Here is a 20,625-nt window from a genome sequence, read left to right as displayed (position 1 = left end):
CGATTAAGGCGCTCCAAGGACGGGCCCACTAACTTTTCACGAAGGATGACAGATGTAGGGATTATTTATTTATACTTGCATAGAAAATCCTGTACATTTTATCACCGTCACCGACATTCCGTGTTATTTCTTTTGTTTTTACCTTAGTAGGCGGAAACAGAAAGAAAAGATCTAGAGGGGGTTTTACCCATGCAAAAATCCTCCTCACGGCTCCACCCTTTTTGACCCTGGGACGCCATTGCTTTACGATCGTCGGTCGTGAAATGACGGAGCGTTGCCGCGGTAATGGCGGAAGCTAGACTTCTGCTTTGCGGCAACGACGTTGGCTGAGTCGGATCCTGACACGCCCAGGCGCGCCGGAAGGGTTCAGGTAACGGTGGCCGTGCGAATGTCGGGCGTATAGGGTTTATTTCTTAAACTTTTTTTATTTTTATTTTTAAAGTCTTCAGAAAGGCAAGAGTAACTTCCCCTTTCCATTTTGGGAATCAGACTCTGTTACTTCCAGAGAGACCTCTTCCCCTCATCTTTTCCTTTTATTTCTTTACTCTTCTGCCCGTTAGACCGTCTCTCTCCGCGGTCCTCCTATACGTCTCACCGTTTTATTTGATTTTTTTTTTCCTGTGCTTTTCGAGAATCCTAGCCCCCGAGGTGATCTTTCTTCCCACTCTGTAGCGGATCCCCGGCCGCCTCCGTCCGCGTTCTCGGTCTGAGGGATGGAGTCTCACTGCCCTCGAGAATCCCCACCTTGGGAGGGTTGTTCCTTGCCCGGAGCATGGCCTTCCTCCGCCCTCGGGCAGGCCTTCTCCCAGATCTTGCACCAGTTTGCCGGCCAGGAATCCCGACGGGGCAAGGCCAGAAGTGCAGCTCTTGAGGACCTCGCTGCTCTGCTCGAAGCTAAAGAATGTGATCGGTTATTTGAGGGGAGTGACGCCTCGCTCCGTGGAATGCCCGAAATGCTGGGGCAGGTGGCAAAAGCCCTAGGGAAGTATGCAGCCCCTGCAGAGGAGCCGGAAGGGAGAGGTGACTGCCACTCCGAAGTGGCGGAGAAAGCGGCGGCAGTTGCGTTACTGTTTCTTCAGCTCTTGAGGAAGGTCGAGGCCGCCAAGAATTCCTTGGTTTGCCCTGCGTGGAAGACAAGCCTCCGTCCCTTGGCAGGACCCATCTATGTTTTTGCGGTCACACACAGCTTAGAGCAACCGTGGACCAGCCCAAGATCTCAAGAGGTCGCTGGACAGGTGCTCGCCTTATTGCTTCAGGTCACTGAGTGTAGTTCTGTGGCTGGATTCCTCCACGGAGAAAATGAAGACGAGAAAGGGAGATTTACTGCGATCATGGGGCTTCTCAAACCCGATTTGAATAAGTGAGTACTCTTGCCAATAAATGCTATCAACTTGAGCATCAGTCTGATATTTTAGAAGGCTGGAGCTCAAAGGAGACTTGTTTTTTCATCACTAAGATGAGGGAGTTTAATAGCAGGTCTCTTAAGGCCCAGAAAGATTGTGATTTGCTATAAATGACATTAAGTAGGTAGTGGCAAATTCGACATTAGAACCCAGGTCTTCGGACTCGATTTTCCAGTCCCGACAACTGCCCAGCAATTGGAAGTTCTGTCCCATTTATTTAGAGTTAACTTTCTTTAGTTAGGTGGGGTTAGGGAGTTGGAAACTAAAAGGTAAGGTTTAAATTTAAACTGAGGCTGTTGAAACTCATCGCTGTTTATTAGATGTAGTAGTGATGTTTGGTGGCTCAGCGGTAAAGAATCCGCCTGGATGCAGGAGACGCAGAAGACACAGGTTCGGTCCCTGGGTGGGAAAGATCTCCTGGAGAAGGAAGTGTCAGCCCACTCCAGTATTCTTGCCTAGGAAGTCCCATGGACAAAGGAGCCTGGCGGGCTACAGTCCGTGGGGTTGCAGAGTCGGACACAACAACTAAACAACAATGGAGTTAAAAGACAGTTTTGAGGCAGTCTAGTGCTGGTTTTTATTGCTTTGGAATAGGACCAGTTTCATTTTTGTAATATAAAGATAACATTACCTGTTACACTGTGTTTGAAGATTGGTTGAGTAATGTGTTACTTTATAAGTTATAAATTGCTGTTTGAATGTTGAATCATTTGCTCCCTTATAGTAATAATAATGTTACCGAAGGCATTTTCTTTCCACCTCTCTCCCTTCTCAAGACTTTCTCACTGTAACCACCACCACCACCACCATCACCACAGATTCTTTACATAGCTGTGGCTGTAACTAGCTCCTTCCCCTTGGATATGCTTTAGGCCCAGAGCCCTGGATAATAAATGTATTTAGTCTAAGTTCTGTAAGTTACTTTGATCTAAATCTTAAAAATGTATAACATCAAGAGTTACCTTATGTGGGACATTTTTTTTTCAAGTCCAAGAAAAATACATTGAGCTTCACTGGGATACCATGTCACTTAATGTGGTTTCACATTTCCATTTAGGGACTCCTGGAAGAATAACCCAGCCACCAAATACGTTTTCTCATGGACTCTGCAAAAGGTCACTCGACCCTGGCTGAGCCAACATCTGGAAAGAATACTTCCTCCATCATTGCTTATCTCAGATGACTATCAGACTGAAAACAAAATCCTGGGTGTCCATTGCCTCCATCACATTGTGCTTAATGTGGTGAGTGACCTCCGCTCTCTGGCGTGTGTATTGACGGCACAGACTGAGTCTTCTTGGCCATTCCTCATTCACGATATCACCATTTTATTGTTGCTTGTATTTATATCTTTTATTCACTATTAATGCTGTTATGTGACTCAATTCAATAATTTATATTTTTGCCTATATTTTCCTCTACCAACCTAGTAGCTTGTGAGGCGAAGTGAAAGTCTGTCAGTTGTGTCCAACTCTTTGTGACTCCATATACCATAGCTTGGCAGGCTCCTCTGTCCATGGGATTTCCCAGGCAAGAATACAAGTAGCTTGTATCTCAGAGGTGATATATATAAGAAACACAGACCATTGTCAGACTGAAGAACCAGACTTTGACTAATTAACAACTGACTTTCAAGGAACAAAAAATTGAGAAGCTGAAACAGATTATACCCAAATGTGTAACCTATTAATCAAGGAAACTTTTTTCTTCTGTGTATTATGGAGCTTTTGAAATATACACAGAAATAGAGTAGTGTAATGAATCCCAGGGTACCATGTTCAGTCTCAAATTTTATCATTTTGCCAGCCTTGGGAAGCTTTAATTGGGTAATTTGTCTGATTGCAGCCAGCTGCTGATTTGCTGCAGTACAACAGGGCTCAGGTCCTCTACCACGCCCTGTTCAACCACCTGTATGCACGGGAACACCACCTCATTCAGGTAATTGTAAGATTTGCTCATAACGCTAAGTCTAAGCTTTCAAATTTGAGTAGAAGGTGGCATTATGTGAATAAGAATAGTTGGTAGCATTTTTCTCTTTTTGGAAGGTGGGGATGATAACTGAGAGCCACTAACGAGTTGAAAATACGGGGATAGCTGGACTTCCCTGGTGGTACAGTGGCCAGGAGTCTGCCTGCCAATGGAGGGGACACAGGTTCGATCCCTGGCCCAGGAAGATCCCACATGCTGCAGAGCACCGAAGCCCCTGTGCCACAGTCTGAGCCTGCGCTCTAGAGCCCTTGGGCTGCAACTCCTGAAGCCAGTGCACCTAGAGCCCGCGCTCTGCAATGAGAGAACGCAAGCTCACTGAAAAGTGAGTTCACTGCAATGAAGAGCAGCCTTGGCAGTCTGCAACTAGAGAAAGCCCTTGAGCAGCAACAGAGGTCCAGCACAGGCAAAAATAAATACATTTAAAAAAAGAAAATGGGGATAGCAAATGGCTAGTGGAAATGGCTCAGTACCAAAGAGGCATCCATGTTTCTGAGCCTGCACAGAAAAGCCAGTGTTTTGTCTTCATCTGGGTCAATTACATATCACTTGGGGGCAGTTTTATGTCTGAAAAAGTTCTAGTTTTAAAAAAGATTTTTTTTTGTAGTCTCTCACCTATTTATGAACAAGAGAGAAAGACAGGTTCTTTCCTCCCTCTGCCCTCTGCCTCCTTTTTTTTCTTTTTAGCCACATGGCTTTTAGGATTTTAGTTCCCCCCACCAGGGTTTAAACCCTCGCCCCAGCAGTGGAAGTGCAGAATCCTAACCACTGGACCACCAGGGAACTCCCGAGTAAGTTCTATTTTTATTAAGTGTCCTTCCTTCTGGGCTGCTTTTATATCAGTACAGACATAGGGAACTCTTTGTAAGTTGGGTAAGTGTCATTTGCTGTTTCATCCAGTAGACACTGAGTACCTATTGTGTGCCAGTAACCATTGTAGGTTCCAAGATTGAATGAGTCAGGCAAGGTTTCTGGCTTTAAGGAATCCTTTGCAGACACATTTATGTAAATATATATACTGTAAATATAAACGCAGTACAGAGTAATCTAAAAGAGGTCTGTATAAAATGCAGTAGGTGTTTAGAAATAGGCAGCTAACAAGGTTTGGTGGTATTGGGGTGTTTTAAGAGGATCTGGTAAGGAGGTGATATTTGCTTATAAAGAATGAGTTAGAATTTCTGGGGGATATTGTGTGGGGAGGGGTGCCGAGACCATTCTGAAGTCAAGAAACAAGTTACATAAAATTAGAGTTAGAAATAACCTTGTTTCTTATTTTAGGCCAGATAGTCTCCCTCCTCCTACCTCAGCCTGCCCCTTTCTTTTTAAAATATTATTTTAGGTTTTGAGAATGTAGACTATCCTAAAAGCCAGGAAGGTTAGGGCTCTTGGAATGGTGGTTAAAAAATAAGAGAAAAAGCAAAGATCCCGGGAGAGCTAAAAGGGATTGCATGGATACTGAAACTTCAGATAGGTTGGTCAAAAGTGGATACAAATAGTCATCTTAGATTCTGTTTGGGAGAGGTCTTATAGTAGATATTATACTTGTAAATATCAACTTAGGTATTTAGTGACAATAGACTGAGACTCCTAAATTCTGGATTAAAGTCTTAGCTCTGCTCCATTTTATAGATTAGCAAAGAACAGTCCGAGGAGATTTTAACTTGAGACTGTCTGATGGAAATAAAGAATGTTTAAAAAGTTTGAAAATATAAAGTAATACATTACACTTAATGTATTATTACTAGCATCTTTTAGAATTCTATGACATGGACACTGAGGATGGTAGATGAGTGGAAGCTGCAAGAGAAATCATTGAGTGTTATGACTACCCATTGGTGAACTACAGCTCCTTTCTCCTCCTTCCTCCTAGGCTGTGCTCCTGTGTCTGCTGGATTTATTCCCCATTCTGGAGAAAGCCCTGCACTGGAAGGGAGATGGGGCCCGACCCACCACACAGTGTGACGAGGTCCTGCAGTTGATCCTGACACACATGGAGCCCGAGCACCGCCTTCTCTTACGTAGGACTTACGCAAGAAACCTACCAGCTTTTGTGAAAAGGTGAGTCCCTGCGCAGCTGGGTCTGGCCATACTCCTCAACTTCACTCTTCATCACATCTTCTCTGTTGTTGTTAGGTTGGGGATCTTAACTGTCCGGCACTTGAAAAGGCTGGAGCGAGTCATCATTGGTTACTTGGAGGTATATGATGGACCCGAGGAGGAGGCCAGATTGAAGATACTGGAAACCCTAAAACTTGTCCTGCAGTATACTTGGCCCAGGTATGACAGCCAGCAGTCAGGTGTGCTAAGGGGCAAAACTCCACCCATACTCCCTGCAGAACTTGCCCAGATGTATATTCACTACAAAGTATTAAGGACATGCTGTACAGATGAATACCTCCCATTTTCTATACCAGTTGGACTTTAAACTGTGAGTGGCATTGACAAGATATACACTCAGGTCCTTCAGGTGGACATCTCCATTTACAAGGCCTGTTTGCAATGCTACAGTAGGCATACTTGACTTTGTTCACCCTTTGGTTTCTTAAGTCTAATTGAGAACAGAGCACTTCCAGCACATCACTGAACATGTGTGATTAGGAGAATGCTGATTTGGGATATATTTGCTTAGCATTCCAACTCTGGCTCAAGGGAGGTATCATGAACAGCAAGCTGGAACCCAGACACATTGAATCTGCAAAAGGCTGTCTTGCAGGAAACGTTCAGTTGCTTAGTCATGTCTGACTCTTTATAACCTTGTGGACTGAAGCACGCCAGGCTTCCCTGTCGTTTACTATCTCCCATAGTTTGCTCAAACTCTTGTCCGTTGAATCAGTGATGCTATATAACCATCTCATTTTCTGCCACCCAATGCTCCTTTTACCTTCAGTCTTCCCCAGTATCTGGGCTTTTTCCAGTGAGTCTGAATGAGATAACAAGACTTAATTGGGCACGAGTCCCAGTATCTTAGCAACACGTATGTGTCTGTTCTGAACTGTATTCTCATCTCCTTATAATGTACCCCAGAATCACATTTGTACCCAGGTTGCATTTATTTACTTACTGTCTCTCTCCTCTGCTGAACTCTAAGCTCCAGGAAGATGGAAGATCACTTTAGTATACCGAGAACTCCAAGATTTACTCAGAACCTGGTATTGTTTACTGTTAGTCACTAAGTCATGTCTGACTCTTTTGCAACCCCATGGACTATAGCCTGCCAGGCTTCTCTGTCCATGGGATTTTCCAGGCAGGAATACTGGAGTGGGTTGCCATTTCCTCCTCCAGGGGATCTTCCCGACCCAGGGAATCCTCCTGAGCCAGGGACTGAACCCAAGGCTCCTGCATTGACAGGTGGATTCTTTACTACTGAGCCACCAGGGAAAGCCCAGTACCAAGTACATGGATATTTCAGAAGTGACTGGAATAGATTGGATGAATGAAACTGAATCAATACAGATACTAAGTAGAAGAACTCAAGAAAATGTGGAGAGGTCAGAAAACGAATGTGAAGTATAGAGGGGGCGAGCTCTGGGGAGTGGAACGCAGAGCCGGCTGTGTTGAAAGAAGACAGGTGAAGTGCTGAATAGCACCCACGTTATTGGAAACCACTTAATGGTTTTCAGATCAAGATGAAGGGTATAAACTTTTCTTCTCCCAGTCACATTTCTGCGCAGAAATGTGGTTTATTTTTATTTGCACACAACAAGTTAAATTTTTCAGCTTCCTTAGGGCTTTTTAGTTTTTTAATTGTGGTTAAAAAATACATAAAATTTACCATTTTCAAATGTATGATTCAGTGGCATTAAGCACATTTCATCATCATAAAAATTTTTAGAAAGGCAAAGCAGAAGTAAATAGAGACAGGGCCTAACTGGTGGTAATCTAGGATCTAGCATTAAAGTGACAGGAAAGTTAAATCAACACTGAATTCTCAGAAGCCAAGCTTATTTCCCTCACTGTATCTTTAACCTCCGGGCCAAAGACCACATCCAAGCTAAAGAACTGGGCTGTTTCCTGTTCTCTGGCCAAAAGTATAGGCCCCTGGTAGGGAGGGCCCAGTTCTCCCTTTTCAGGAGAGCTGTTTCCTGACAGTAAAACCACCAACTTCTGGAGGGCAGCCAGGTGTTCTTGGGCATGCCAGTGTGTCAGGGTGTGTGGGCAGTGTGCTGTAGAGAAAACCAACAGGCTTGGAGTTCAGAAATCTCGAGTCTGGTCTCTCGTTCTGCTTCCAGCTCTGTGGTCTTAAACTTGGACTTCAGTTCCTTGCTTTATGAAATGAGGGCTTTCATATCCCTGATGCCTTTTTCAGTTTTAATATCCTGATTCAGAGTATGAATACCATGTTTCTTCTTGATTCCAGAGTCTCCTGTAGACTTGGGGTCTTACTGAAGGCTCTCTTGAAACTAATATGTGACATAGCAAGGGATTCAAGCCTCACACCCGAGAGTGTTAAGAGCGCCTTGTTAGAAGAGGCCACTGACTGCCTGATTCTCCTGGATCGCTGTGCTTCAGGACGGGTGAAGGTAAGGGACCGTCCACTGCTCGGTTTCCATCAGGCCTCAGCATCCTCAGGCAATTTCTGTGATCGTTTCGTGCCTGACCAAGTCTGTAATTGGACATGGAAGGTTCTAGTCTCTACCTCTGAGTCTTTTAGCCTTCAGCAGAGTTTGATCAATACCTTATTCTCCCTTTAAAGCTATTCAGAACTTTTTAGATGAAAAGGCAAGAGGATCAGTGGATGCTTCTGGAGCTAGGAGAGAGAATGGGCAAAAGGATCATGATCGAGAGTTTGCAAAATGGTAATTCTGTTCTAGTGGTCCGAATGAAGAGAAACAGTAAAAATAATGGTCTGTAATCCACCAAGGAATAATTTAGGTAGAGTAAGTAATTCAGGTAACAAGAGATGTTTCCAGTTTTTTCAGAGGCAACGATGTTTTCCACATACTTTATTTATCCATGTGGGAATTCTTCTTTTGGTCTCATATTCCACAGAAGTTTACTTTTCCAAGCCATCGCATATAACAGCTGTGTGTCCATGTATACATAATTTATAAATCATTGTCTCAAAATCTTCAGTTTAAAGTTACAGGCAGTGTGAAAAGAAATTAACATCCTAAAAATATTGAGGGATACTACATTCATCTTGGCTTTTTAACCTCAAGCAGTTTTCAAGCCCTAGATCTAATCTGCTTCATGGTGGCTGGTAGAAAGCTGCTGCTTCGTGAGCCAGTAGGACATTTCCAGTTCCCAGCGTTACACCAGTTCCGTGAACTGCCCTAGTGTCATCAGTTCTTTCCTTCTTTGAGTCTGATACCAAGAAAGAACCACTAAGGTGAAGTAACAATCAAAAAAACAAGCCTGTTTGGTTTCACGTTTCAGGGTCTCCTGGCTAAAATCCCCCACAGCTGTGAAGACAGTCAGGTGGGGAACTGCATCCGAAGAGTGCAACAGCTTTCTGAAGGCGCGCCCTGCGACGCAACTTAAGACTTGTGTTACTTTCCTGAAGAGGAAAGGACTATCTTTCTCTTCCAGTTGTTTTCAATGGAATTATTTCAGGCAAAAGGTATATTTATACTAAACATTATAACTTAGACCTTCTCTTTCCTTCTTTTTAACTCCCACAGAAGTAGGGAAAGGAGAATATGAACAAATGGAATCTGGACAATTCTAAATAACGGGGTGGGGGAGGCAAGCAAGGGGGAGGATGCCAAGGAAACGGGTGAGTGGGTAACACTTAAATTTAGAAATATTTATACCCACAGACTCATCCCTTATGCTTCTTGGGCTCAAGCTGTTACTTCAGCACATGTCATGTAAGAATGCTATAAAAATATTCACAATTTAAGCTTTTCTCCACTCCCTCCTTGCTCCACAGAACTAGCATAAATATTAAAAACACAAATATTGTGTTAAAAAACAAGAAGAGCAAAACCCAGAAGTGTTATGTGTTTAAGATGTAGAAAAGGAAGATGTTCAGTCCTCTTTACAAGTGTCTGAAGGGAAGTCACGTGGTTCTGGCCTTGGCCACGGGCTCTGTCTCTTGCTCGTACTCTATCTCTACGTAGGCTCTCTTCCTCCTCAAAGGCCCTTTCAGAGGCATTTTGCCTTTGTGTTTGGCATCAAGGGCTTTTTCTTCTTCTTCACTGGAGGATTTATCATCCTGATCTTCATCACTGCTGGCGTCCAGTTTATCCATATCCTAACGTGAAGGGGAAAAAAAAGACACTAGATTCATTCCCCAAACTCCTATCTGTTCTATTTAGAACTAAAATTAGATAATTTACCTGTTCTGTGTGATCTGAACCTCCTCCCCCCATTTTTGGTTGGAGCCAAAGGACAGATTTTTTACCCATGAACCTCACCTCAAAATCACTTATGTCACTCTCATCCACTTCATCATCTTCCACAAACTCTCTTTTGCCCACATCCTAAAATAAAACTAACCATTAGGTTCAGGATACATAATTCAGCTTAAACATCTAGTTTCATTCTTTGATAAGCACATCAGTAACAAAAACACAATGAGAGAATGGTTACTAGGCAACTAAATCAATTTCTTTAGGGATATCAATTCTCAGGCCTGATTTAAATCATCAGAGATAAAACAGCCTCCTTTTATTTGGTTAAAATCAGTATATAGGAACAAACAATTCTTCATACATTCAATTAAAACTATTCATTTCAAATATTAAAAACTAGATTACTAATAGGAAAAGTATACCTGTGTCCCTATGCAAGTCTCCTGCAAATCAATTTGTTAAATCTGCCCCTTTCCCAAAAATACTATCACTTAAGTACTTCTTGTATAGTAACAGTAAGATTAAACCCTTGATAAATTTCAGTAGGTTCCTTAATGTTAATAAGGACTCTCTGTCACCTTGCAGGAAAAATTTTAGAACGCTACTAAGTAAGATTAAATTGTCAACATGTGGTTTATTGGCTGAACCTGGAGAACAAAGAAGCCACTACTGAACCAAATTAATAAAACATGATAGGAAATGAGTGACCAGGTTAACTATTTTTTGGTTGGAGAACTAAAAATGATGTTCTCTATTACATAAAAATAGATCTAATCCTACAGATTACTGCTTGACCGAGCAAAACCACAAAGCTTACTTCTTCATCTTCTTCACCATCTTTTTCCTCAGCATCTGAAGAGTCACTCTCTGCCTCCTGCTGTTCCAGGGCCTTGTCGAAGGCGTGGATGGGGAAGTTGTAGATGTCACCGTACTGAAGAAAAGAAATATGGGTCAGCTTTTGCCATGTTTGACCTTGTGCCTCAAGTCCACTGTCCAACCAGCATATTATTATTCTCAGTGATTAGTAACTTCTATCAAGGATGGACGCCAAATCAGTTAAAATTTAGTAGTATATAAAACCCATGGATTGAAACAAATGTAGTTTTACCAACAAAGAGGAAATAAGGTTTAAAAAGCATATTTTATTCATATTGTCTCTTTAAGTGACATTCATTTTTCAAAAGAGAATAAAAATTCATTTTAAAGAACCTTAAAAGACTAGGATGAATAAGCAGGAGGATCAAAGTTGTGTGGCTTTTGTAGAGACCTGGAATTGCTGTGTTTGGAGGACTTGGGAATAATGGCCAAAAATGAAAGGTCTCCAAACTCGAGTATCAAGGGTTAACTGCAGTAGTTTACATGCTTTCATTACAAGCCAGAGCTAATATGATACTTATTTTATTCCAGGAATAAAATCGAGGTAAGGCTCTTTCTAACATCTTTAAAAATAAATCCCATTTCCAACTAGTCCCTTATCTCCTAGCATATTACCACCTAAAAAATAAAATCGGTACCCCAAAGTTTCTAGCTTTCTCACCGTATCCTGTTTCAGTCTCTCCAGCAACTCTTTTTCGATGGCATTGTCCAGCTGAGCAGCTATTAATGCCTTTTCCTGTAAGAGAAAAAGAACAAACCCATTTACTTCATTAGTACTCATTGTTCAGCCTGTAGAAGGGAAGAAACCAAGTTTTTATGGGAAAGATGTAATCGCCTTTTCCCTCTTGCTATAACAGGAACTTCTGCCTGTCTAACCAGATAGATATATTTTTTCCTTGTCAAACCTTGGAAATCTTTCGACTTAAAAAATTCCTACGGTTTTATGAATAGACTGCTAAATTAAATTCTAAGAGTCTTTGATAAAGCAAATTGGTATACAAACAAATATTTCAGAAATTTAGCAATCCTCAAGCAAGACTATAAAAGCAGCAAAGGAAGAGACCTTCACTCATTTACATTTTCTAAAGCCATAGATACAACATGTTAGAAAAGAAGATAAAAAAATCTCTTCCTGCTGTATAAATCAGGGAACTATATTAAATATCCTGTGATAAACCATAAAGAAAAAGAATATATGTGTAACTGCAGCACTGCTGTACAGCAGAAATTAACACAATACTATAAATCAGACATACTTGAACAAAATAAATCTCTTCCTTTAGTGATTTCTTATAGGTGATGATACGTGGTATCTCTACCTTTACAAAACTGAAACATAAAAACCAAAATGTAGCCTAAATTTACCTTTTTCCCCAAAGAGTACATTAAAATGATAGTGGAAATCTCAGAGGATGTTAGCCTTACACACTGAAGCTATGTTACAGTGAACAGTGCAGAGGACCAGTTACAAAGGAGATGGGGGCTCACAGAGCAGTGAAGAGGTTATTGTGATGTTCTACATTTTTCTCTAAAGTGGGTGCTTACACCTCAGAGGTGATCTACTGAGATGTAGGAACCAAATGCGCAAAACTTCTGTAAATATTTTTTCTTTAAAATACTACACACAAGAGTATGAAGGTGGTGATCTCATTCAGATTCTTGCAGCATACAGCTATTTGGTTAAGTTTGCTTGGTTACGTGGCTCTATAGATGATAGTGAATAGTTTGCAATAAGATAGGCAGTAGTTACATTTGCTGGTTATTTAATGGTTTAGCACTTGAGTCACAGAACTTAAACACCATGCATTTTTCTCACATCGTTCAGATGTGTCATTTTCTAAGATAACAAATGGCTGTCAGTGGTATGTAATATAAAGAAGTTTTTAAAGTTTTGACAAGGAAGATGAAAACTAGCCACATTTAAACAAAGGTGTCTGCATAATTGGTGGTGGAGAATGAAAAGTGAACAGCAAGTACGAAATGCAGGCACTCAACAATACCCTCCTTTCTCTGTCTCTGAGCTCTATCACCTATGATAGCCCCTGGAGGCAAATTTTACTTTGCTGAGAACCAGACCTTCACTACATCACAAACTATTACTTAAATATATCTACAGCACAATGTACATGTATAATGACATTTGTAAATAATATATTGGGCAGCAAATGTTCAAAAATTTTATTGATGGAGTGATCAAAAAAGTTTGGAGACCAGTGACTCAGGCTTGAAATGCAGAACTCTATGTGATTAATGGAAACAAAAACATCAAGATTACTAAAGCTGTTTCTTGATAGGATATGACAAATGATGAGGTACATGTTTGTGGATGTGGGATAAGCAAAGCAAATACTTAAACTGACTGAAAATGTGAACCTGTCAGGAAGACCTAATTCCAGGTCTTAAAAGCGTAAGAATGTTCAGTCTGAGTGAGGTTCCCATGAGGCGGACAGGGAGACTGCTCTCTTCCACAAAGGCTGGAATTTCCTGATTAGATTTTCCACGGTTGGCACAATATTACCATCACTGTTGACTACTTCGGTAACAAAGCTGCCTCGTTTAGTTCAGAGAAACAAATAATCTCAATCCCTTACCAGCAATTTCAGAACCCCCAAAGCTCAATATGGGCTTCTCTGATAGCTCAGGTGGTAAAGAATCCACCGACAATGTGGGAGACCCTGGTTCAATTCCTGGATTGGGAAATCCTGGAGAAGGGATAGGCTATCCACTCCAGTATTCTTGGGCTTCCCAGGTGGCTCAGACAGTGAAAAATCTGCCTCTAATGCGGGAGACCTAGGTTTGATCTCTGGGTTGGGAAGATCCCCGGAGGAGACAGCAACCCACTCTAGTATTCTTGCCTAGAGAACCCCCTTGGACAGAGGAGCCAGGTGGGCTAAAGTCCATGGGGCCACAAAGAGTCAGACACGACTGAGTGACTAAGCACAGCACAGTGCTCAATTTAGAGGTCTAATATGACCCAGGCTGGCATGAGGCTACTTAAAAGAGTTTTTTTTTTTTTTTTCCCCAAAAAATTCCACCTACCGTAAAATTATCTAGTGAAACACTGTTATATATCACTGTACAACTACCAGTGTGTGTGACTAGAATACTCAAAATTAGCTGAGAGTAAAATGTAAAATATAAGATGGGCAACACATAACAGGATTCTAAATCTGAAATCCCTGATTCAGAAATTTCAGACAAGGAGCTATGAATCTCTGTTGAAGGTCTTCTTCCTGTTTCATATTACAAATGTCCCTGAAGCACCCACATTTTATCCGGCCCTGAGAGTCATAATCTTCAGATAGAGAATACCAGATACCATATGCAATTAACACTGTTGTCTACTATTAGGGCGTGAACAGTTCACAAACAGTGGTGACTGAACGGTTCTCATGAGCCCTGCTTATACACCCCTACTCTTCAGTGAACATGTAGACATTGTGACTATCAGAGCAATAAGTTACCTCTCTTCGTTTTTCCCTCCGCTCCACCTTCTTACTCAAAGGAACAAGTTTCCTCCTATGGGAAATAAAACACATGATCAGAAAACACGTTCCTTTATTTAAAAAATAAGAAGAAAAGACTGAATTGATTTTGTAGGGCTCACCTCAATATAGCAAGATTATATACTAAAATATCCTTGATAATGCTATAAAGTCAAGCAATTTTACTTATATTTGACAGACATGTTTCACATACATGCCTGTTTTTGTTTCTTTAGGCATTCTGAGATCTCTGAGGGCATTCACAACGCTGAAGATTAACGCTTCTGTGAACTACAAGAAAAGAACTTTCTAGAGAAGTGACATCTCTAGCTTTCTCTGCAGGTCACAATGAGAAAGCATTAGGGCTATGACTCCTTAAAGAAGGCATGCAGTTAACTGTGGATTTCATATCACTTTTAAAAATTAGTTTTCAGTGAACCCAGAGTGAAGTTCTTACACTCAATTTTAAATTCTCTAATTTTAGGATTCCCTCAGGGTTATAAAGACAATTTTCTGAAGCTGATTTTCAGACAGGAAGGGGATAATCAAGTTGTACTATACGCTTTTAAAATCCTGCAAAATCAAAGGGCACAATTTTAATTTGTGGTAAAACTGCTGCTGCTTAGCACATCATTAAAAATTACCCAAAGCTGAACTTAAAGCATTTCTAGAGGTTTCACCATCTCTCAGCTTTCATAATATGATGCATGCAAGGACATTTAAAAAATGAATGATCAATACTTACTGTCGCTTAAGTGTAAGTTTTCGAATTCGAATTAGGTACTGGGTGATCTTGGTGAATCTCTGCTTACATTTGTGTCGAATGAAACGGGGCCAGTAAATTAGGTTTTCATCTATTTGCTCCAGTGCTTTCTCATAGTTTTTATGAAGCCGGACCTGTTGAACAGATTAACAGAAGCATGATGAACAAGGATAAATGATCAGGTCTTCACTGTTAATGACACCCATGGGGCCTCTTAAAGGCCTTAAACTCCAGGAGTTTAAGGTAGATGTCAAGGAAGGGAGAAAAAGCGTGTGGCCTTTTTGCTGTTGCTCAATGGTCATGGTAATTTAATACCCCAAGTCTTACCCGTTCCCAGAGACGCCTGGGGAAAGCTGCTCGCTCTATAACCTTCATATACAAGTAGCACTGTCCTGCAGGATACAATAAATACTTCTATTATTATTTGTAAAGAGAATAAAGAACATCCTTTTAAAAGCTGCTGAGTACTTCTCATGAAGCTAAACCTGAGGAGTTACCTTTCTCTTCTTTGATAGTGGCATACTGACTGTTTGCCAGGGGACAGGATGACCGATTACACAGTCCAGTCAGGCTATATTCATTTCTGCAGAAACTCTGAGTCTTGGTTCTAGAATAAGAGGGAAAGAACCAAAATTATAAGATGGGTTACCAAGAGGGTAACTGAAAGAATCTGTGTTCAAGCTGAAAATCTAGACTCACCTTATTTTGAAGGAACAAAATTGCTTATTTCCTAGTGTATCCCAGATAACCTGTAAGACAAAAGTAGAAATCCATTTCAATTGCTCTCACCTAACAGACGCCACATTAATCCAAGAAAACAATGCCCTAGGGCAGCGCCCTGCTTTACTGAGAAAAAGTCTCTGAGGAATGAGGACAAAGTGCTTTGTAAAATAGTCTGATTTATTTGTTATTTTACACAAGTAACAGATTCTTACAGGAAAAGTAAATACAAATTAACAACCATAACCTTACTGCCCAGAGATATAATTTCATTAGTATTTTATAAATAGTTGTATGTTACACCAAGTAATATGCCTACATGGATATTTTGAACCATATGAGTTTGCAGTATGTATATATAAACTATATTTTATATATATAATAGTAATTTTCCTTTTTTACTTAATATGTTCATTATCCATTGTGAAAGGCTGCACAGTACTAGGTTTTTAGATATAGCTTCCCTGGTGGCTCAGAGGTTAAAGTGTCTGCCTGGAATGAGGGAGAGCCGGGTTCGATCCCTGGGTTGGGAAGATCCCCTGGAGAAGGAAATGGCAACCCACTCCAGTACTCTTGCCTGGAGAATCCCATGGAGGGCGGAGCCTGGTAGGCTATGGTCCATGGGGTCACAAAGAGTCGGACATGACTGAGCAACTTTACTTACTTTACTTTCCATGATTTTATCTCATTGAGGACAAGAAGATCATCTACCGTCTTCCACTAACTCATGTTCTATATTCATCTGGCACTGAATGTACACTTAGTAGTTACGTAAGACACTGACATTTCAAAGTCCTGACACACAGGAGGTACTCAAGCACATGCTGAATGAAGGAAGGTACAGTCCTTAAAGAGTGTTCTCTATCTAGTTAGAAAGATACAAAACATCGAGCAGCAGTCGTTGCTAAATACCACAATAGAGGTGTATAAGCGCCTGAGAACCTTTGAGTGAGCTGCCTTGAGGAGCTGGGAAAGGGCTCTAGAGAAGTTAAAGGGAAAAACACAAAGAAGTGTTAAAGAATGAAACATTTTTGGAACCTTATGGGACCTGTTTGGTGAGGGACGGTAGGAAATAGGTACGAGGAAATGAAACTGGAAAAGCAGGAGCTAGTTCTGGTGTGTGGCTTTAAATATCATCTCAAAGTTGATGACTCCCAAACTGTCATCTCCTAGTCAGACTTCTAAGCACCAGATTCGTATATACATCCAGCTGCCTACTTGACATCTCTGCCTGAATGTCTGAAAGGCCTCAAGCACATTAGCAGGTCCAAATGGAGGTTCCAATTCCACACCTCTCAAAAGAATACCTTCCCTAGTCTTCCCCACATCCATAAACAGAATCACCATTGAACACCCTGTTCAAATCCGAAAGCCCCTTGATTTCTTCCCTCTCCTCATCACACCATAACCAAGTCTTGCCAGTTACACTGATAAAACAGATCTCAAGGCCATCCACTTCTTTTCATGACCGGTACTACTTTAGTTGAACCTACTTTCCTCACGCTGTAGTCCCCTTTGCTTTCATTCCTTCCCTCCTTTCATAGGACAGAAAAGTTCACAAATCCAAGTCAGATGTCATGTCACATCAAAACCTTTAAAACACCTCCTTCAAGACTCTACATGATCTTGTCCTGCAAAGACATCCAGCTTCACTATCTTTCTTCCCTTGACTCCTGTAACAGAGTCACACGAATGTCCTTTACCACATTCCTTCTTTCTTACCTCCAGATCTTTGTACTATATTGTTCCTATGGCCTGGATTGATTGCTTTTCCCTCAGCCCCTAGTGGCGGTTCCTTCTCATCTTTCAGATCTCGGCTGAGATATCTTCTATTCCGAGAAATCGTCTCTGATCCGAAGTGGTCTCTCATCACTCTCTATCACCCCGGTGTTTCTTTCATAGTAGTACTACACATTTCAATTGCATTTAATTCGTTCACGTGTTTACTGTCTCCCCTGCCAGAGCTCCAGGAAAGCAGAGGTCTTTTGCCTGGCTTAACAACAACCAAATTGCCAGTAATTACTACAATGCCTGGCACACTGTAGGCGCTTGAATATATTTCATACAAATAATGAATGAACCTAGGATGCTTCCAAAATTAAGACGCGGGCAGAGTGGAGCAAAGGTAAAGGAAAAACCTAACACAGAGAAAGCAGGCTGAAGAGTAACGCGCACGTGGATGAAAAGCACGCTTAACTTTGGTATCTAAAGCTCACCATACCGTCCCCCACGCCGGCACCCACCCCTCGCCCCGCCGCCTCCCAAATTCCGAGGGACCACATGCAAAAGCCTCCCTTGCGAGGCATCAAGGGCCGTTTACACCGAACCCGGGGGCTGAGGTGCGGTTATCGGTCCCCTGAACCCCGAAGGACCCGGGTAGACACGTGAGAGCCCCACGCTCGGAAATCAGGGCTCTGGAGGCCTCGCTTCCGGAGCCCCGCGAGGCTAACGGGTGGCTCCTGAGTCTCCTAAAACAGGCAGCAAAATCTGGGTGGCAGAGCATCAGGACTCACATCGTCCGACTGCATCTCGTCAGCAGTTCACCAGACAGAGCCGGGTCAATTGAGGGGAGCAGCCATGATGCTTCCGGATAATCACTTCCGCGAAGCCCAGTCTCGCTTCTCGCGAGAGTTCTGATTTCGCGGCCTTGCAACAGCGGCTCCTGGCGGTGTAACCTTCGCGCTCGCCGCCGAGTCCCCGGGCTGCCTCTACACGCTCGTTCCGCCGGGTTCTCGTCCCCGGCTGGCCTTGGGACTGTCAACCCCGCTGAGGGTCCGTGCGAGGCCGCTCCTGAGCCGGCCGATTCCGATGTGAGAAGACGGGGGACGCCAGGAGCGCCCCCTGTCGAGCCCGCGGTTTGTCGGTTCTCTGGAGAGTCGGCAGCCGGGACTTGGGCGCGGGCTCGGGCTGCACGCGGGGCGGTAAGCTAGGCTGTCGCTTCTTCGCCCCGTCTGTGAACCTCAGACGCGGTCTTTTAAGACGTAAAACCCTCTCTTCCGCACTTAACACGCATTTGCTTGGTGTGGAATTGGGTCGTGACTTGAAATTCTGCATCAGAGGATATTTCAAGAGCAGCAGGTTTTTTCCACGCTCTTTCTTTTGACAAGGAAAGAAGAAAATCTTCACTAGTTCATAGCGTTTTCCAAAAGGCCACGAAAAGATTAAGAAAGGCACACTTTGAGAATAAAGATGGTCCTTGATTTGCATACCACGTTATAAAATGATTCAGTGTGTCATAAATAGTATAACTTCGTTGCATGCAGATGAAAACCAGGAATTGGAACCATCCTGTTAGAACACATTGATATAGCGCTGGGTTTTGAAGCCAAACTTATAAGAAGATAAAAACCGACTTCAGTTTACTAGATATTTGAGTGAGAGTCACTTAACCTTTAGCAAACTTAGGAGTATGCAAGGTCTAGAGGTATTACAATAGGGAAGAACAAGTCTGACTTCATATTGGATTCACCCCCACCACGTCTGTATTCCATTGCTCTTTTTACTCCTTCATGACTAAAAGGATGTTGCCTATAGCCTGAAATATACAGGCTGGCCCATTCTCAAGGATCAGACCTTTAAAGGTGTAACACTTTCCCATTCATATAGAGAGAAAAAGTTGCAGAACAGAGAATAACACTTCTCTTGTTGGAGATTCATGGGAACATCATGACCCGACCCACCTTGACAGCTTAAGAATAAAAGATTCTGGCACCAAAAAGTTTGCAACAACCAACCTAACCTTCCCTTTTTATAAAAAACGCCTGAGTCCTCTATCTTCTCCATTGTCTGGCTTTCCAAATAAAACGGCTATTCCTTGCTTCAACAATTAATCTTTTTATTCATTGGCCTGTCTTGCAGCCAGCAGTAAGAGCTTGGACTCAGTAATAGTATGTTAAAAGTATGGTTTACATTGCTTCCTAAAAAACAGTGATCTTTCTCACTAGCCTACTGCCTTATACAAGACTGGTTTAGAGACCAGAGGAAAGTCATACTATAAATACACGTACCCTTTGATGTTAGTAAAATCAAGTATAAAACAATGTGGATGAACTGAAAAGCTGGATATTACCTAGACTACACTTACCACCTGGACTACAGCACTCTCTCTGAATTAAGTAGGGGAAATCGTGTGGGTTTTTTTTTTCAAACTTTTTATCTTGTACTGCAAGAGACCCCATTTAATTCCTGGTTCGGGAAGATCCGCTGGAGAAGGGATAGGCTACCGGCTCCAGTATTCTGGCCTGGAGAATTCCATGGAGTGTTTAGTCCATGGGGTCGCAGAGTCGGACAGGACTGAGTGACTTTCACTTTTGCTTTCATTCTTCCCCAAATCCCCCTACCCATACAGGCTGGCACCTAGCATTGTGTAGAGTTCCATGTGCTGTATAATAGGTCTTTGACGATCAGAAATGGTGTCTTTTTTTCAGTTTGGTTTCGTATAATACTCTGTCGCTGCTCACCACCACCGGGTGAGTTCTGTGAATGTATTTTTAGCTGAGGTATAATTAACATATATTAATTTCAGGACTATAACATAATGATTTGATGTTTATGTTGCAAAAGAGTCACCACCTTAAGTCTAGTTAACATTTATCACTATACATAGTTAACGAATTTTCTTCTTGTGATGAAAACTTTTTACTCTTTAGCAACTTGCAAATTTGCAACAGTGTGATAAATTTTCAATACCATACTATTTATTATATATACATACCATGCTGAATATATATGTATATATACATATATGTGTGTGTATATATATGTCCCCTCCAAGCATTTCATCCCCACCCCACCACCCCACCCCTCCCCTCTGGCCACCACCAATCTGTTCTCTGTAGCTATGAGCTTTGTTGTTTTGTTTTTAGATTCCATATATAAGTAAGATCATAGGGTATTTGCCTTTCTCTGGATTAATCCACTTAGCATTATGCTCTCAAGGTCTATCCATGTTCTTGCAAATGTCAGGGTTTCATTCTTTTTATGGCTGACTAACACTCTATTGTTGGAGAAGGCAATGGCACCCCACTCCAATACTCTCGCCTGGAGAATCCCATGGACAGAGGAGCCTGGTAGGCTACAGTCCATGGGGTCACAAA

At 42.0% G+C, this 20,625-nt stretch overlaps 2 protein-coding genes across 5 annotated transcripts; one reads left to right on the top strand and one right to left on the bottom strand.

Annotated features, from left to right (window-relative positions):
- Window positions 1–13: 13 nt before the first annotated feature.
- TTI2 (TELO2 interacting protein 2) lies at window positions 14–10,709 on the top strand. 4 transcript variants are annotated; one of them, XR_005721465.1, is made up of 8 exons: window positions 14–1,360; window positions 2,461–2,647; window positions 3,249–4,180; window positions 5,260–5,447; window positions 5,523–5,666; window positions 7,747–7,909; window positions 8,766–8,949; window positions 10,535–10,709. XR_005721465.1 is itself a non-coding variant. In XM_040242915.1 (7 exons), the coding sequence occupies exons 1-7, from the start codon at window positions 714–716 to the stop codon at window positions 8,868–8,870; spliced, it is 1,527 nt and encodes a 508-aa protein (XP_040098849.1). In that variant the 5' UTR covers window positions 328–713; the 3' UTR covers window positions 8,871–8,979. The 4 variants fall into 4 exon arrangements, 1 of the variants encoding a protein (XP_040098849.1); XR_005721464.1 differs by having other exon boundaries at window positions 329–1,360; window positions 3,249–3,341; XR_005721463.1 differs by having other exon boundaries at window positions 15–1,360; window positions 3,249–3,341; window positions 7,747–8,949.
- Window positions 8,300–18,159, bottom strand: MAK16 (MAK16 homolog). The gene is made up of 10 exons (XM_040242917.1): window positions 18,043–18,159; window positions 15,509–15,558; window positions 15,307–15,416; window positions 15,137–15,201; window positions 14,792–14,943; window positions 14,026–14,080; window positions 11,223–11,297; window positions 10,503–10,616; window positions 9,749–9,814; window positions 8,300–9,585 (listed from the first exon to the last, which is right to left on the bottom strand). Exons 1-10 carry the CDS (start codon window positions 18,055–18,057, stop codon window positions 9,391–9,393), a joined length of 897 nt encoding a protein of 298 aa, XP_040098851.1. The 5' UTR covers window positions 18,058–18,159; the 3' UTR covers window positions 8,300–9,390.
- Between the last annotated feature and the right edge of the window lie 2,466 nt (window positions 18,160–20,625).

Source organism: Oryx dammah, unplaced genomic scaffold (genome assembly GCF_014754425.2).
Source record: "Oryx dammah isolate SB20612 unplaced genomic scaffold, SCBI_Odam_1.1 HiC_scaffold_7, whole genome shotgun sequence".
Lineage (NCBI taxonomy): Eukaryota > Metazoa > Chordata > Mammalia > Artiodactyla > Bovidae > Oryx > Oryx dammah.
This window is presented reverse-complemented; position numbering and strand designations above follow the sequence as displayed.

Bases quoted from the DNA above. Each gene is read 5' to 3' on its own strand.
- MAK16 (XM_040242917.1), bottom strand. The intron at 15,417-15,508 runs GTGAGTCTAGAT...CTCTTATTCTAG, and splicing joins TTTTGTTCCTTCAAAATAAG to AACCAAGACTCAGAGTTTCT. The intron at 9,586-9,748 runs GTGAGGTTCATG...CCTTCACGTTAG, and splicing joins GTGACATAAGTGATTTTGAG to GATATGGATAAACTGGACGC.
- TTI2 (XM_040242915.1), top strand. From the start codon at position 714: ATGGAGTCTCACTGCCCTCGAGAATCCCCACCTTGGGAGGGTTGTTCC. The intron at 1,361-2,460 runs GTGAGTACTCTT...ATTTCCATTTAG, and splicing joins CTCAAACCCGATTTGAATAA to GGACTCCTGGAAGAATAACC. The intron at 5,667-7,746 runs GTATGACAGCCA...TCTTGATTCCAG, and splicing joins CTGCAGTATACTTGGCCCAG to AGTCTCCTGTAGACTTGGGG.